Here is a 16,767-nt window from a genome sequence, read left to right as displayed (position 1 = left end):
TGACTGATTTTCTGGTTGTTATATACTATCTTTGCAATCTTCTAAAGAAAGAGTAATGTAAACAAAAATACCAATGACGGTAACAATTATTACCTTATTTAATAACAACAGTTTTTTATCCACCACCTATTAAATTTCATTATGTATCCATTTCTTCCTCTTACTTTTGTTCTAAATGTCTTCCAAGAAAAGTACTCAATTATTATACTGAAGCATAATGCAAACAACAACACAAAATTGTTGACACTAGGTAAAAAAAAAAAAAAATATTTGAAAATCACTACTGAAGGAGAGAAAAGTAGGTACAAAAGGTGGAGGATCATGTCTTTGTGAGCAACACAGAAATAAAAAGTAAACAGTTAAAGGAAGGTGACTATATATATTTTTTTTTCCATCCTCAGAAAGAGCTCAGCTGCTAATTAAATTTTTATGCCAAGATTCATATGAGAACAATTCTTTTCTATATTTGAAGCACCATTGTTGGGCAACTGGATACAAGATTTCTCTAGCTTGAAGGCAATTCCCTTTGTACTCTATTAAACAATACTGAGGATATTCTGGTTTCTAAGCTTCCTGACACTTAGTGATTTATGCTCCTTCATTCTATCTGAAAGTACTTTCTATTACTATTCATAAGCTAGCACAAGCTTGTTCAAATGACTAGTTGTTATTAGAAATGGATGTTGTCTTTGGATAAAGCAAGCCTGTTTCTAGACATTTTCTGTTATGGCTAAAAATAGGAACTCATTCATATCATACCCCTTCGTAGCAGGTGGGCAACTTAGTAAACTTAGTTTGGATTTTTAGATGAAAATATACTATTAGTTTTTGTCTTTACTTTTTCTGCATGTTTTTATATTTGCTCAACATTTTTAACAGTGTAATAAGCAATGTTTTGAACACACCAGCCTGATAGCACATGTTTAGGGTATAAAAGGACTTCCTTTAATTTCAGCAACCTTTAGCTGTCACTTTCAAAGCACCCCAAGGGAAACCAGAGCCCTAATAACATTAAAAACCTCAGAGTGGAATGGGTGCCCAACTGCCTGAGGTTGTTTTGGACAGCCCAGTTTACTGAATAAAACATTAGACTAAATAAAAATGACCTGCTTTTCTAAGGGCACAAACACTTCCAGGTTATGTTAATTTCACTTCCATTTAACAGCATGTAGCCCTGTAAAATAAGTTCTACGCAAGCACCACATCACGGATAAAATTACATCGAGATAAATTTGCACAGTGGTTTTATGAAAATATGTAGTAATGTTTTATTATGAAGCTATTCACTGGTAGTGAATTAAACATCACATAAATACCCTCACAGAGCATGTGCTTCCACTGTGGTCTTATCTCCTATAACTACCGGCAGAGCATTGTTTAACATTTCACCTTAATGCCTCAGACACTGCCTGCAGTAGCCACCATTCCCTGGCATTCAGCAGGAAGTGGTCAAAACCAAATGACATTTGCAAGTTGTTAAGATCAGAGGTAAAGCAATAAGCAGTACTGCACTGGCAAAGTTGGTAAGACAGAAACCTTTCAAATTAAAGCAGGAAATTATGTTTCAAATCTAGCAACAAGAACAGGACCGGAATAGGATAGATGGGCTCAACTTTTGGACTGTATTGTTGTACATTATTAGCACAAAGTACTAACAGTACCTTTCAGAAGCTAACAGCTGTGAAATCATGGACGGCATTCACCTTAGAAGCCCCTACCAGAGTTACACGGACTCACCAGCCAACAGCTCCATTTCCAGAGATTAACAACATGAAATGGGATGGGAGATGCAAGGGCTTTGTTCCAAACAATCCCAGGGATCTCGGCATCTGCTCTATTGGAAGCATCCAAAGCACACTGGAAGATTAGAAGATCATTTCCCGGTTTTGAGAATCATCTAAAGAATGTATGACGTGTTTTTGTTTTGGTTTGGTTTGGTTTGTTTGTTTGTTTTTTGTTGTTGTTTGTTTGTTTGTTTTTTGTCTCTTGCCTGGCCCTCTGAAGAATTTATTTTCTTCACAGATGCAGGCAGTGGATTTCCCAGAGGAAAGGAAAGTCCTTATGGCATGACAAAGCATCAGAAGAGAATGAACAGGAACTTGTTATTGTGGTACTCAGTTTCTTGTATCAGATAATTAGTGACCAATTCTCCTCTTTTCTAAGTATAATCTGTTGACAAGCAGATCTGATCCTAAAATGGTTTTGTATGCAGTTTTTCATTTGAGCAAGTAACAAAGAGATAGAAGCGAAGCCACAGGTGCTAGTGAACCTCTCTTATAAATCACCACCAAGCACTTGTAGAAATAAAGTTTGGCTCTGATCATCGTTCCCTTACTGCAGGACTCTGAGCAAACTCGTTAGTTCTTCTCCCACCAAAACAGATTAGCTGTGGCTGTGCTATTCAAGCATGCACTTTCTTTCTAGGATATTTTCCTCCTTGAATATTCCCCAAAACAGGCCTCAAGCCCAGGAGTAAAAGCTTTTATCATGTACCTGCCATGTTAAATCGGGCAGTCAGTTGTCCTAGTACTAAAGCTTCATAGTCATGAGTAGCATCAGTGAGACTCATTGAAGTTGGGAAGGCTCTGTACAAGTTGGCCTAATTACAGGGGCATACACAAAACACAATTCACTGAGACATTCTTACACAACTGATTTGTAGCCCCAAAGTTTTATAAGAAAGGCCATGAAGTAGAACACAGCATAGGGCACAACAACTGTGAAAGGAAGTTTGCTTTAGTGATTTCCAGCAAGCAACCCAGGCTAAATAGAAAGAGTACTCTGGCTAGGTACGTTGCACAGAATACTGCTTTCCACTCTTACCTGATACACAACAATAGCTAGAATAGCATTCACATCATGTTATTTGCAAATACTGGAGAATAACTTATTCTCATGCCATAAGAAAACCTACTCATTTCTTCTCTATATTAAGGAAAAAATAAAACTTTGCAATGGGTCTTTTATGGACTCCTCCAAAGACAGACAAAGTAGGAAAAGCTTGAAATGGTCTGTGCATGGAGTGCAAAATTAACAGAATTGAAGGTGACAGGATAGTGGTAAGAATAGCGAGATAAGAAACAGTACCCATAGTTCATCGCCATCATATGGCTAACAACATGAATGTTGGAATTCATTTTCTGAAATAATGCTGCATACTTGGATGAGTGTGATGAGATGGCTTTGTGTTAGCCCAGAGGTTAGCAGAAGGAAAGAGATTTGAGTCATTTAATTTTTAGAGTTATTTGGGAAAATCCACAGTTCCTCAAACATCAAGAAGGGAGTTACATATTGGGGTACAAATACGTGACCAAGGCCTGATTGTAAATGATGAACTGCAATTCCACCACAGAAGAAGCAGACATGATTTAAAAACATGACTTCAAGAGAGCATAAACTCTAGTTTTGATAGAAAAAGCAGGTTTCCCTATAGATAAGGCACAACACTGGATATCAACAGATTTGATGTTGTCTGCCACTGTTTTCCAATGCAAAGCGGGGAAAACCATCCCAGCTAAAAGTATGAATATCTGGCATTTAAAGTAAGACTCCTAGTGCTATATTTTGCTCATTACCTGGACTGGTATTCACATATGCCCAGTAGCCATGGCTGAGAAGCATGTAAACAGGAAAGCAGAAGCTTCAAATTTCCATGGAAATCAAAAGTTGAGTTGTATATAGTACAATAGAAGTTATATTCCAGTGATTATTGATTACCCAGGAAGTAAATACATGAGAACAGAAATTAATGGTTTTATTGGTTCTTCATAATCTTTGATGGAAACTTGTTATTTAAACCATTATATTGTAACTGCACTAAAGCCAACTAAAAAACTAAGATACATACTTCTCAATAGAAGGCCATGCAGTTTAGACACCTGTCACTTTTGATTAACAATCTGTAATCCTAATATGGAGCTTTATTGGGTCTGAATGCCCTGCAGGGTAGAGGAAAGTTAATATGCACCAGCAATGTCATACAAAAATAATTCTGAGTTTTATTGCTACAGAAATGAGAGGATCTGTTGCCTCTGTATATGCAGTAACCCTTTGTTTGTAGGCTAGGGCTCATAAAGACTGTGAGGAGTACTGACGGAAAGTGAATGGTAAGAAAAATGTTGCAAGAAACTTGATTCAGTTCTGATTCAGTGCCCAGTGCAGCTCTGGCAATACTACGAGGTGATGGCATTTTAAACTTCTGCACTTTTTGACAAGATAGAAACAAAGGTTTCATACCACCCCTTCTTGATAAGATTAGATATTCAAATCTGAAAACATACAGCCTTCCCCAATCTTAATGCTGCGGGTGCATTTTTTTTTTTTAAATGCAGCGAGAAGCTGTCACTGGAATTAAATCCTGGGACAAATAAAGAGAAAGCAGTGCAGGCAGGTGCAAAGAAAAAATTATTGAGAATTTGGCAATGGTGGAAAAACATGCAGAGACTAAGCTATGCCTGACTCACACTGAGTCTTTTTCTCGCTGCACGTCCTTATGTCTACACATGAACATCAGCATTTCTAGAGCTCACTCTCCCTGAAACATGAACCAGGACTTCCTCTGTCCTCACAAAATACCAAAGACGGTAAGAGCTGATATAACCAGTGTAACCTAAGGAACTGTTAAAATAAGGTACAAAAGATATTATACAGATGAGCTTAAGCCATTGATTAGAATAGATGCAATTAAGGTTAGTAAACTTCTCATGGCCCTGGTCTAGTCATCAGGTGATCATTTCCTACATCTGAGAAATTGTCTTTATTACTTGTACTCCCAGTGAAACAATAATTTGCAGTCCTAATATTCTTATGGATATCCTGAATGAAGAACAATGTTAACCTAACATTTCTAAAAAGTTAAAATTTTGTCTCCAGTCAGGCATCTGAATTTTTTTTCCCCATTTGAAACACACACACACGCACACAGAAAATCATCAAGCCTTGCCCACAATCAAAGGAAATCAGCAAAAACACTAAATTATGAAACATGAGAGCAGAATTGTTGGAATAAGAATAACAAGGAAAACATACAGCCAATATCTTCATCTCTGCATTAACTTAGTAAAATAAAGGGTAAGGAAATGTAAGAAAAAAAAGTAAAAAAAAAAATTACATCTTGTTTTTATTAAATGTGACTGGCAATTAGAGGACTGGTTCTCACGAGTAGGTTTGGCTTCAAATGAGTCAGTATCACCTGATGGAAAAGATTTCTGCATATTTTAAATTTGAAATTACAATGTTACATTTAATTAGCACATATGGCCACATTAGCCCTTCAGATATGAGAAATCATTTTGATTAAAAAGGGATTTAAAATAAATCCTGATGCAGTTTAAAATATATATATTATTGTGGCTGTCATTTTTCCCAGATGTGCTGAAGGAGAATGAGGGTTTCCAGTACTTTTCTTCAACCTGACTGGTGTAGCACATTTCATAGATTTGCCTCATATAGGCACTGATTTTACAGATGTATCCGGGTGCTACTGATGCCAAAGTTGAATGGTCACCCTCTTCACTCTCCCCTTTGCAGCTATTGTGGCACCCCAGTCAAGGCAAGCTGTACTCTTATTGAGACAACAGAGCCCACCACGATGTGCTCTTCAAAACCAACATGCCTGACAAGATAATAGAGTCTGTGCCAGATAGTGTTTCTGAATGATTACCAAGCCACTGGACCCTTCTCTGATGTGGTGTCTAAGTCTGTATTTACACAGACTTCATCATCTGTGCCTGGGATTAGGCTCAAGTCTGCTGGTCCAAAATCAAGAAATTATAAGAAATAAATGATGGGAGTTCTGCTGCTTATGAGATAATATATGCGATATGTAAATGCTCTCAGAATACTTAATATGAAATAGTGAACCAGCAATTCTTTCACAATGCTGAAGAGAGAATGGCCTGGAGTTTATGTATCTAATGGTATCTAATGTGAATTTCTTTAGTCCCTAAGTTATATATATCTGCTGTTTTTCTCAAGACCTGACATTTGAACTATCTCTTGATAAACCATTTCCTTCCTGTGACATTATTTCAGCCATATTAAAATGAGGAGGAAATGGAAAGGATTACCTGAACAGGTATGACCAACCCAAGTAATAAACAAAGCCAGTCAGTTGTTGTTGTGCCGAGAAAAAATCCAGGAACTTCGAGTCTATACATTCTCCTTTTTCCTGTGCTACTTGCATTCCAAGTGTTTAGCCTTAGGTATTGCTGAGCTTCATTATTGCCACGGTGAAGTGACTGAATCTGAAAAACTTCCATTCAAGGGGAAAAAAAAATAAAAAAAAAAAAAAGGTTACCCAGGAGTTAATATGCTTAACTGGCTTAGATACAACCTTTCCACCATAATTTCCTCCTTACAGAAGTGAAATATTTGGAAATGAGCAAAGTGAAGGAAAGAAACTGGGAATAGTTGGTCATGCTGCGTTGCAGCTTTAAGAGTGGTTATACTGAAACAAGAAAAAAGCAGTGCAAAAATTAGTCACATTACCATATTTAGGCTGTTTTTATATTTTCTAAACTTTCTTTCACCTACTATGGAAAGTGATCTTTGCCTCTTTTGCTTCCTGATCAGCAGAATATAAAATAAACAGATTTAAAACAAAACCACATTTGATTTGGCATTTAGCTGCTTCTGAAGTGGAAAAACAGTTCAGTTCTTGTGATCCCTGCTCACATGGAGCAACTTGAAGCACGAAGATCAAGCACAAGGCATACACGTATGAGCTGCTCCTTATTATCAATACTTTAGGCAGTGCAGTACAGTAGAAGTACTGCAACACAAATAGTCACAGTGACACAATTACCAAACAAGTGAAAACTGGATATTCCTTACATAATTTATCTATCATCTTAGTTGATAAAAAGATGATTTATAGTAAGAAAAATAGATCACAGAGGCAAAAATTAATAAGTATACCTTATGATGTAAAATATTTCACAAAAGCCATGTTTATGTGTGTGTTTGGGGACACAGGAGAAGACAGAAGGGAAATCTTCAGTAGTACAAACACTGAGAGCCATTGGAAGTTTCAAAGCTTGCAGTGTGGCACACTGTTCTAAATAATGGAAGAGCAGAATTCATATTATAGACAAACTACACAAGCAAGTATCTGAATAATGAATCTAAATACACTGCAGATGGTCAAAATTTTTCTTTTGATGCATTTTAATGATTAATTTTATTATCTCAGGCTGTTTTCAGCCAAACATCTCCCAACAGTTCCTTGGAGAATTATCCTAATGTCATAGCCATTTAATAGTGCTCAGTATTCCAATAAGGTTTCTTCTGTTTTCATACCTGTACACCACACTCCTACTGACTATAGATTTATTTTTAGTCTAGGGTATGTTTATCATCTGCATTTTTATCATTTGTGTCTGTCCCTAAGCACCACTTTTCCCCTTAAACATACAATAGGTGGACATGACCTTGACCTATATGGAAGTGAAACCTGTCTTCATGTCATGCCTCAAAAGCATAAACCACATCAAGAGGTACAGACCAAAGTAAAGTGAAGATGAAGTAGCATCAAACGAATAATCCACTGCTGAAGCTAGGAGCCAAAACACATCCTCAGAGAGCTTTTTGGATTGAAAGCTTAGGAGTTGGTAAAGAAGTGAGAGGGAAGAAATACTATGGATCAATCCAGAAGGCTCAGTCAAGAGTTTCTTTATGTCAAATGTAAGCATTTATTTTTGGTCAAGCTGGAACATATCTTTCTAACTCAAATTGAGATTAAACATTTTATTGGAGGGGGGAGGGAGAGGAGTCCTATTAAAGTTATTTTAATACTAATAAAAAATTGTTTTAAAAATGCAGATTCTAAAAGAAAACACTTCAGTATTAATAAAGAGAGAATTTCTGGGCCAAGTTATTCACTAAATTTAATATGAATTTACAAATGATTTTGTTCCAGTTTTTCCTTCCAAGTTGCTTTATGCGATGACTTCATTTTTCTCTGGGGAAAAAAAAAAAAAAAAAAAAAAAAAAAAGACCTGTCTAACTACATTCACAATCAAATCCAACTATATTAAAATCACTCACTCCAAAAACATTTGTATGAATAATTACATGTTCTGGAGACTAACTTTAATAACAATTAAAAAACTGTACACTCATGGGGAATATGAGCTTCACTTTTAGGGTTTTGTGGTAATCACTGAAGTCCAATCGCAAGAGTTACACTCCTGTAAAGCACCTTGGCCACTAGATGAATGAAATTATTAATAGCTTCTCTGTTGGCCGTGAGAGTACTGTCAGGCTATTGGATCTGTTCTCCCATTAGGGAAAATTAGCAGCTAATGAAAATATAACACTTCATATCAAATGATGTTCTCCTCTGTTGTTTTCAATTTGTAAGGTTTCACAATGCTTGGCAGGGTGCCACGAGTCTTTCAAAGTTGAAACACTTCCAATCTGACAGTCACACCTCCGTTACAAATTCTAAGGACAGCAGTAAAACACCGCACTAGAAATACAGTAAAATGTTGAAATGCACAATTGCAGATAAATTTCTCACCTAATCTAAGATTTAATTTTCCTCACATTCTTGTCAATGCAGAACATTCAGAATAAGGTATCTGACATTGCAATGCCCTCGAGCCATAAGGGATCAGCAGCAGCTTCTGTTCAGGCTTTGCTAAAGTATTCTCCAAGTAACTTTATATTAGTAGCACTGTTTCCTTCTCTGCCTCTCAGCATGAGCCAAATTTCTCTTAAAGAAATGTTGCTGTAATGTCTTTCAGCTTTTCCCACACACTGGGGCAGACTCGGGTGGTACAAGTCTCAGCCCACCAAGTCACTTCATGTCAGCTTACAAGGCCACCAAGGCTATCTCCTCCCAGCAATGTGGATTCAATTTGAGATAAAATGCTCCAATATATTTTAGCATAAAATATAAAAATTTCCGGCAGTGGAGATTCTACATAAGCCTCAGGCAATCCTTTCCGGTGCTCAGATGTCCTTACAATTAGGTTGTACCTCCCCACACTCTGCCCAAGTTTCCCTCGGTAAAGTTTAAAACCATTCATCTCTCTACAGTCCCAAAGGGTGCAAAGAGCAGTTTGCTCTCTTTATACATCTCTCCGGCAGCCACTTGCATGTGAAGATTACTGCCATTTCTAGATTGAACAGCTCAATTATTTCCATCTTATCTCAGTAAAGTTGTTTTCTATACCCTCCTACCATTTTTCTCAGTCCTCCCTGGTTCTCTCAAATTCACCTGCATGAGTTATCTTAATCAGCTACTTACTATGAAACCACCACTTGCAAACCCTGTTACCCAGGCCTCCGGTAAAACAAAAAAAATAAAAACATAACCATTTCAGCTATGTACATTTAGATGTGTTATTTGAACTAAAATTCCATAGCATTTTAATGGGGAAAGTATTTATCCATTTGGATAGTAAAAAACAAAAATGTTTTGTAATGCAGAGAAATAAACTAATACACAAGGAATGTACCAATCTGATTTACAGCTAAGAAACATTCTTAATCTGGTTTTCTGCAAAATCACAGAGGTCATTCACAGAGTTTCCTGCATAGCAATGACTTGTGGTCCAATGATCACAAGTTTAATATTCACAAGGAAAAGGTAAAACATGAATGGACAATCCCTTAAAAAATGAACAATTATGAAAAGCTTATTTCAAGTGCCACACCTGATAAGAACTTTGTCTTATGAGAACAATCCAGTTGGATCGTATGCAAAGCTTTCTTTAATCAGGTAGTAAATTCCTCATGTTCATTAGCTGATCGCAACTTATACTTTAAAAAAGGATGCACATCTTGTCTTTAGCTTTCTCTGTGTCTGTCATTCCTTGCCAATATAGATGCTGCACTCAAACATCCCTCGTTCTGTATCAACAGAGTACTAAATACAGGAGGAAAAAAGAAAAAAAGATAAGATACACATTAATCTAATCCTTAATCCACTTTCAGTGTCAATAATTCTGCTAACTACTTCTGATCACTCACTTTTCAAAGTCATCAACAGATTGGGAGACTGGAGATTTGGATTTACTGTGCCAGGTGCTGGGCACGAGCACATTCTCAGCAAGAAAATTGCGGTGAAACTCTATTTCTTATGGCAAATGCTTTCATAGAAAGTAAAGCTTGACTGTGCTTAGTTCAAAGTATAAAATTCATTTTTTAAAAGAAAACTTTCCCTTACAGAAGCTCTGTCAGTCTTAGTAACATTCTTGCTATAAAAAATCCTCAATCAAGGCTGAGAGCAAAGTGCCAAAGCCAGTGAGCAAATAGGATTCAATGGGAAGAGAGACAGGCACCATTTTCTCCTCAAAAATCTGGAGCAAATGCTTTAGCATTTACAAAAGCATCCTTTTTTAGCATGGGTTCAGCTGGGAGTTTAGCAATGGACATAACTGTGAATCCTACCCTATTAATAGGAAAACTAAAATTCTTGCCATTAAATCCCATTTAAATCCTGGAACTCAGGGAAGTCAAACGAAACAGACTTAGTTGTACAATTCAAAAGTATTGGGACTTTTGTAGATCATTGTATATCTTTTGCACAGATAAAAATCTACACACACAAAACAAAACAACAACAACAAAAAAACACACAAGTGCACATTTTTCCTGAATAATTTTTATTAATGTCAGTAAAACGCTACCCTAGTCTCAATGTATGAAGAAAACAACATAAACAGAAGCTTCAGCTCAGTGAACACCAAACACCAAGTTTCTCTGTTAGCCTGGTGATATGTCATAGATATTAGGACAGACACACAATCATTTTGTTGTGTGCTTCGTATTACACAAGGTAATAGGTATTTTAGGTATTTATGACCTTTTGTTTTTACAGTAACCTCTCAAGGAGACAGAGTTGAGAGGAGTTAAAAAAATCAGGTTACTTCATGGTGTATCAGCTGCTTTCAGAGAGTTACAGAAGCTCCATGGCATTCTAATTCTTCCATCACTTCAAAGGCATAGCAGACTGCTGAGCACTGGAACAAGCCTTTTGCTTGCCACTGAGCTCAATGTGCAACCTTTGATATATGCTCTCAGATCCTAAACACCAGAGAGGCAAGGGCTTTTTTTAGGGCAGACCTCTCCCTTAACTGTGCTTTAACCCTATTCAGTGAACTAGAGTTCAACCTGGGCTGCTAAGCTACATCTTTCCCTCATTTTAGCATGATCTCAACTATGGTTTGCAATAGTGTAACTGCTTTTAAACAGGCTAGTAATCAAACCTGTTGGTGTTCTCACTTCCTATTAACATTACTATTTGTGAAACTAACCCTGAAAAAGCTCCAAGCAAATTCAATATTCAGTGGGTCTGGCTACTGTCCATGTACATTAGAACAAAGAATTTATCATCTAAATGGACCAAGTGTGGGAAAAAGAGGTATTACTCTCCCTTTGTAGATGAGAAACTAGGGTACAGAGAAATTAAGTCCAAGACTCCAATCAGTATTCAGTCCAAGATCAAAAGCCAAAAATCAGGTTCCAAACAAAATCAAAAGTTGTGGGCTACTAAGGTCAAGAAAATAGGGAAAAGAGCCTAACAAGCTCATGTGGCCAAATATTAACTTCTCTTTGACATGTTCAGCTATAGATCCTAGACTTGAAACGTCCAACTGATTTGTGTAATTTTTCTCATCATAAGGAAATATCTTGACATCTCAGCCTCGTGTTTTCTTCTCAGTACCATTTTCCGTGTATTACCTACAGTTCTCCAACTGCTCATCAGTCCCTGCTCAGTCTGTCTTCCAAAACTCAGTGGATATGACAGAGAAAAGGCAAACTGTGACCAAATAGGAAAGCAGAACTGTAGCATTGTGGAATTGCCTCAGCCAACTGATTTTCTGTCTGTGTTAACAAGACAATACATAGTATAATTTGTGAAGGCAACCTGTATCCAGAAGATCACAAAGAAAGCTACTTTAAAGTGCCTTCCAGCCTAAATCACTTCATGCATATCAACTTGATTAAAATCTTATGATTTTAAATTTATAAGAGAACCAATACATACAGGATCAGCTTGCATTTACTTAAATCAGAGTCTGATCAGGGCATGCACACACAAGATATATCAGTGTTAGTTACCACTGTACACCCATGTATGTAATATATGTGTGTATCAGTCTGCACATAAACATTTATCCCCAAGGGAGACTATTAATGAGACTGTGCTGTAGGGAAGATATCCAATTACTCTGAATGACATTTATATTTTAATCACATCACACTCACTGAAGAGCTGGAGGTTTGATGAAGCAATCCTTGAAAGACTGTCTTTTTCATCAATTAGACAGCCCAAGAAACATCAGCAATATGCTGTTGACACTAAAAGTCATTGCACTAAACATACCACAAGGCACAAAAATTCTTCTGTCTTTCTTTTAAGACAATGCTATGGTCTTGAAACTCTTGAAAAACTTTTCCTTGTAGAAGACAACTAAAACTGAACAATATGTACTTTTCTAAGAAACAAAGGCAGCCCTACTGGCAATTACCAACTCACTCAGAGTTACCACTCAATGTATTTCTTCTTTTTAGGACAGATGAACATCACTTTAACAACATTGTTCCTGTGTCAAACACCAGGCTGGCTCACAAATCTTTTTTACAGTTGCCTTAACTGAATGAAAACAAGTCAGTCAAAACAATTTACTTTCATCAAGCATTCAATAAGTGACAAATGCCACTATTCACATGGAGCAGAAAGACTGATTATGTTTAACATGTTTTAGCATTAATTCAACATTATAAAAAGTCATAGGAATAAATACGAATTGAAGAAAACAGAAGATCCTATTTTGATCGTTCTTCAACTAGTGTTTGATTTTTTCTATAAACACAGTACACGCTCACAGTTGTTGTATTAAATAGACCATTTCTACTTCTGACACCTTACATGAAAAAAAATCTCACTTTCCAAAATCCACTTGTATACTCACACAGTTTAATACGAAACATTTCATGGTTTTGTTTTAGTTTAACTGATGAAATTTAATTGAAAAATATTTGATATTGCATAATGTAGTAACTAGTCAAATCATATAGTGAGAATTTCTTTGCTTAGCAAGAAGAAACACATCTATGCACATTAGCATCAGTTCAGCCCAGTGAAAAGGTGCAAAGCTTAAGAACAAAAAAATGGATTTGTTAATCTTGGGGAACTGGGAAAAGCTGTAGGGCAGAATAGGATTATTGTTGTAATTTGTGGCTTCAGAGCTACTTTTCTGAAGGTACTCAAAGAACGGCCATTTAGCCTCCCCATAAAGTGAGCATCAAGTATGTTTTTGACTTTTTGACTGCAACCGTTTTTTTTTTTTGTTTGTTTGTTTTTTTAAGTCTTGCTTCTGAATTTTAGACAGCTGTAGGTCTTCAAATAGATCTCCCCTAACTAGTCTCTCCTTCAATAGTAGTAAATCCTGAGGGATAAAATGCCCTTCAGCACAGATCTCTGTAAATGCACAGAAGCTTGAGATGCTTAATTTCAATGCTTAAACCAGTCTTTAATTGGCAAGTGAACACTTAGCAATTGCTAAGTACACAACATCTAGAACTGAGTCAGTTGTTGCTGTTATTTTTATTGAAAGTCTCTTGAATTCATCTAAACCAATACACAACCATCAAAAATGCACATAACTTGTAATGCTGTACATTCTTGTGATGGAAGAGAACTTAAAAAGTATAGGGCTTTTTTGCCTTCAAGTGGAATGACTAAAGTTGATAATTATAGCTACTGGGGAAATAAAAAAGTTGCCAGTCTTAAGTATCGAAAATATGGCTGTTGTTGCTGTAAAATGCATTCAAATTGGCACTATACTCAGTTTCAGTAATCAACATAAGTTTTCACACCTCCATTTTTATGAAATTACATTTATCACCAAGCAAAACTACAACATGGAATATGCACCTTCCCCTTTTGTATTTTATGGTAGAAAATATGCCAGCATTTTACTCTGAGTTATATTAATCAGTAGGTTGAAGCTGAAAAGACATCTGGGAGGCACAGATGGTTCAAATGATTGGCGTATAACTCTGGAACCACTCTCTTCAAGGTCAGACTTCTAACACTGCACAGGTTGGTAGTGACCCAAGTTATCAACACCTCAGAATGAACTAATTCCCTTCAGTCCAATTCCTGGTGGACAAACATCTACGTTGCAGTTAGCACTGACAACAAATTGTGTCTCAGACCTGGCCCCAACTCACTGATGTTAGTGGCATTTCTTTCCAAGGGATGGAGGAATTGTACAGCCTTTTCATTCCTAGAAATAGTTTCTGCAGTACAGCTTACATTGCTGTTGCCTGGGTTCCAGTCCCAGAGCTTCCAACTTCATCAGTAATTGTTCATACTTGAAAAGAAATTTCAGTGAACTCAAAACTCCATAAAAATGCAAGCTCTGGCTGTCTAGAAAACCACAGAAAACAACAAATAAAAGTAAGTTTCAAAAGATAAATACCTCTTTGGAAAAAAATAAGAAAAATAGTGACGACTACTTCAATAGAAAAAAGAAAAGTCATTTTATGTTCAGATTATTTGACTATATAAGCCATTCTTTTCATTTACCTAGAGTTTATAGACTTGCAATCATTACCAACAAATAAAATGCAGTTATTCATGACAACCCTGACGTGAACAATGTGTTTAGCACTTTCAGATGTCAATGAATGCCCCTAAAGACTTGTTACAATATCTAAGTTATTCCCCAGAATTCCAAGACAGGAGCTATGCCATGTGAAAACATGAAAATCACTTGTGTAGTCACTAGCCATTTTGCATTTGCCATGTAGCGTTATCTACCAAAAGCATTTTCTTCAGCCACACACTCAGTTAATTTTAGAACAACTGCATAAAGAGTAGTAAAAATTACAAAATCATTCAGAGAGGAGAAATGAGGACAGAAGACAAACACAAGCAAGAAATGATTGCTTACAGTGGCGCACGATTTACATATGTGGTAATACGCTCTATTAGGAGATCTCTTACTAGATGGTGCAAGTAATGAATTACATGTGTAAAAGGTAAGGTCCTGATGTAGCATCTGATCCTGAGGTCTTCACTCACCCTGCAATCCCATGCAGTCCACGTAAGAGTTTGGTTGAAAGGAACAGGGCTACTTTTAAAGTAAGACGCAATGGAATAGAAAGGTATCAAACGTACCTCAGAGCTTTTTGAAAGTATCAAAGCCTATCCTAGAATGAAAAGGATGACACTTATTAAACATCTTGCAAGTCTTTTGATTTGCATCAATATTTGAGAGAAATGAGAGTTGAGGAAAGGCTCCACTACCAGTAAATTGGGCGAGTTATTCATTAACCATGAGAGGTTCAGAAAGGAATCAGATCAAAGTGTGCCAGTATCACCAGCTGTAAGTCAGTACCGTGGTTTAATAGCTGCCCTGCTACTGCTGCATCTGCGACCAACAGAATCCGCTGCTAAGGAGGCAAACAAGCCAAACAAGCAGCAGTAGAATCTGATGTGGTTTCTGTGATGCTTTAGAGAGATCGCAAAGATTTAGGATACTCATCTTCAAACGTTAAGGAAACTTAAGAATCAAACTTATTATTGTTGCTCAAACTGCCAGAAAGAAGTGGGTACAGCCCTGAAAGGGAAACGAGAAGCCTGCCTGAAGCATGGACTGAAATACCACATAACTGCTTTCTCCGAAAGAAGGCAAAAGCAGTGTTCATGCAGCGGTAGTTGCATGTCTTTCAGCAACCAGCTTTTCACGACTTTCCTTCCTACATAACATGGTTCACACACGCTTTTCAAACCCAGCTCCAACCTACATTTCATGGCCAAGGTCCTGGTCCTTCCCCAGCTCCCAGCCGGGGGTTCCCAGCCAGGGGTGCCTGCCCCGGGGTACCCACAGCTCTTCCCACCGCCTCAAGCCAGCTGCTGAGGTGCACCTACAGCCTTATAGCAAGAACCACAGCTGGCCAAACGACAACGGCAGCAGATTTTTGTTAATATTTTGCACACTTCTCCCACAAAGTAGCAACATCCTTCTCAAAAACCTTCCCGCAGGTCGCCGGCAAACTCCCAGGGCTGGGGTGCTCCCCGCAGCCACCCGCACCCCGGGGAGAGAGCCCAAGCCGGGGTGCAGCGGCTCAGCTCCGCTCCCCGGGTCCTGGGAGGGCAGGGGTAGTCCTGGGGGGCTCAGCATCGGTGGCTGAGGGGCTGCGGAGGGCTTCTCCCTCCCCTCAGCCCCCCGGCACCTCGCCCGGCCGCCGGGACGGAAAGTTGCGGCGGTATAGCGGAGGTCCCCGCTGCCCGGGGAGGGGGGTTACTCACACGAAGACCCCGAAGAGCAGGATCCGTATGCCGATCTCGATCGCCAGCTCCCTCATGGTGGGTCCCGGCGGGCTCCGGCAGCCCCGCGCCGCCGCCTCTCATTCCCCGCTCGGGGCGGGGGGCACCGGGGGGCTTCAGCTCGCCCCCGCGGCCCGAGGGAGCCCCGCCAGGAGCTGCCCGGCTCCTGCCATCCTCCCCGGCCGCCTCACGGAGGGCAGCGAGGAGCGGCGCCGCCGCCCGCTGACGGGGCCGAGCCGGGGGAGGGTCCCGGTGACTAACGCCGCGTGTCCCCGGGCGGGGGCAGCGGGGGGGGGGATCCTGGGGATTTCCTCGCCCCGCCTCAGGCTGAGGAGGGGGCCCCGGCTCGCTGCCGTGCCCCCCAGACACGTCTCGGAGCTCCGCCGGTGCTGCCCGGGGGGCTCCCCTCAGGCGCAGCCCCCTGGGGGCAGCACAGCTGAGGCGTCTCGGTGCGCGTCGCAGGCGAACGGCTG

At 38.9% G+C, this 16,767-nt stretch overlaps 1 protein-coding gene across 2 annotated transcripts in view; it reads right to left on the bottom strand.

The window, feature by feature from the left end:
* Positions 1 to 16,332, bottom strand: part of PLPP4 (phospholipid phosphatase 4) — a gene marked incomplete at both ends in the record, with an annotated part of 56,407 nt that extends 40,075 nt beyond the window's left edge. For both annotated transcript variants that reach the window (XM_084289880.1, XM_084289881.1), the window contains one exon: positions 16,277 to 16,332. In XM_084289880.1, the coding sequence (XP_084146006.1) occupies positions 16,277 to 16,332 (56 nt within the window). The remainder of the gene's footprint in view (positions 1 to 16,276) is intronic.
* Positions 16,333 to 16,767: the final 435 nt, after the last annotated feature.

The sequence above is a fragment of the Netta rufina genome (genome assembly GCF_964035555.1).
Source record: "Netta rufina genome assembly, chromosome: 7".
In the NCBI taxonomy this organism is placed as follows: Eukaryota; Metazoa; Chordata; class Aves; order Anseriformes; family Anatidae; genus Netta; species Netta rufina.
The sequence above is the reverse complement of the archived record's forward strand: the minus strand, read 5'-3'. Positions and strand labels throughout refer to the sequence as shown.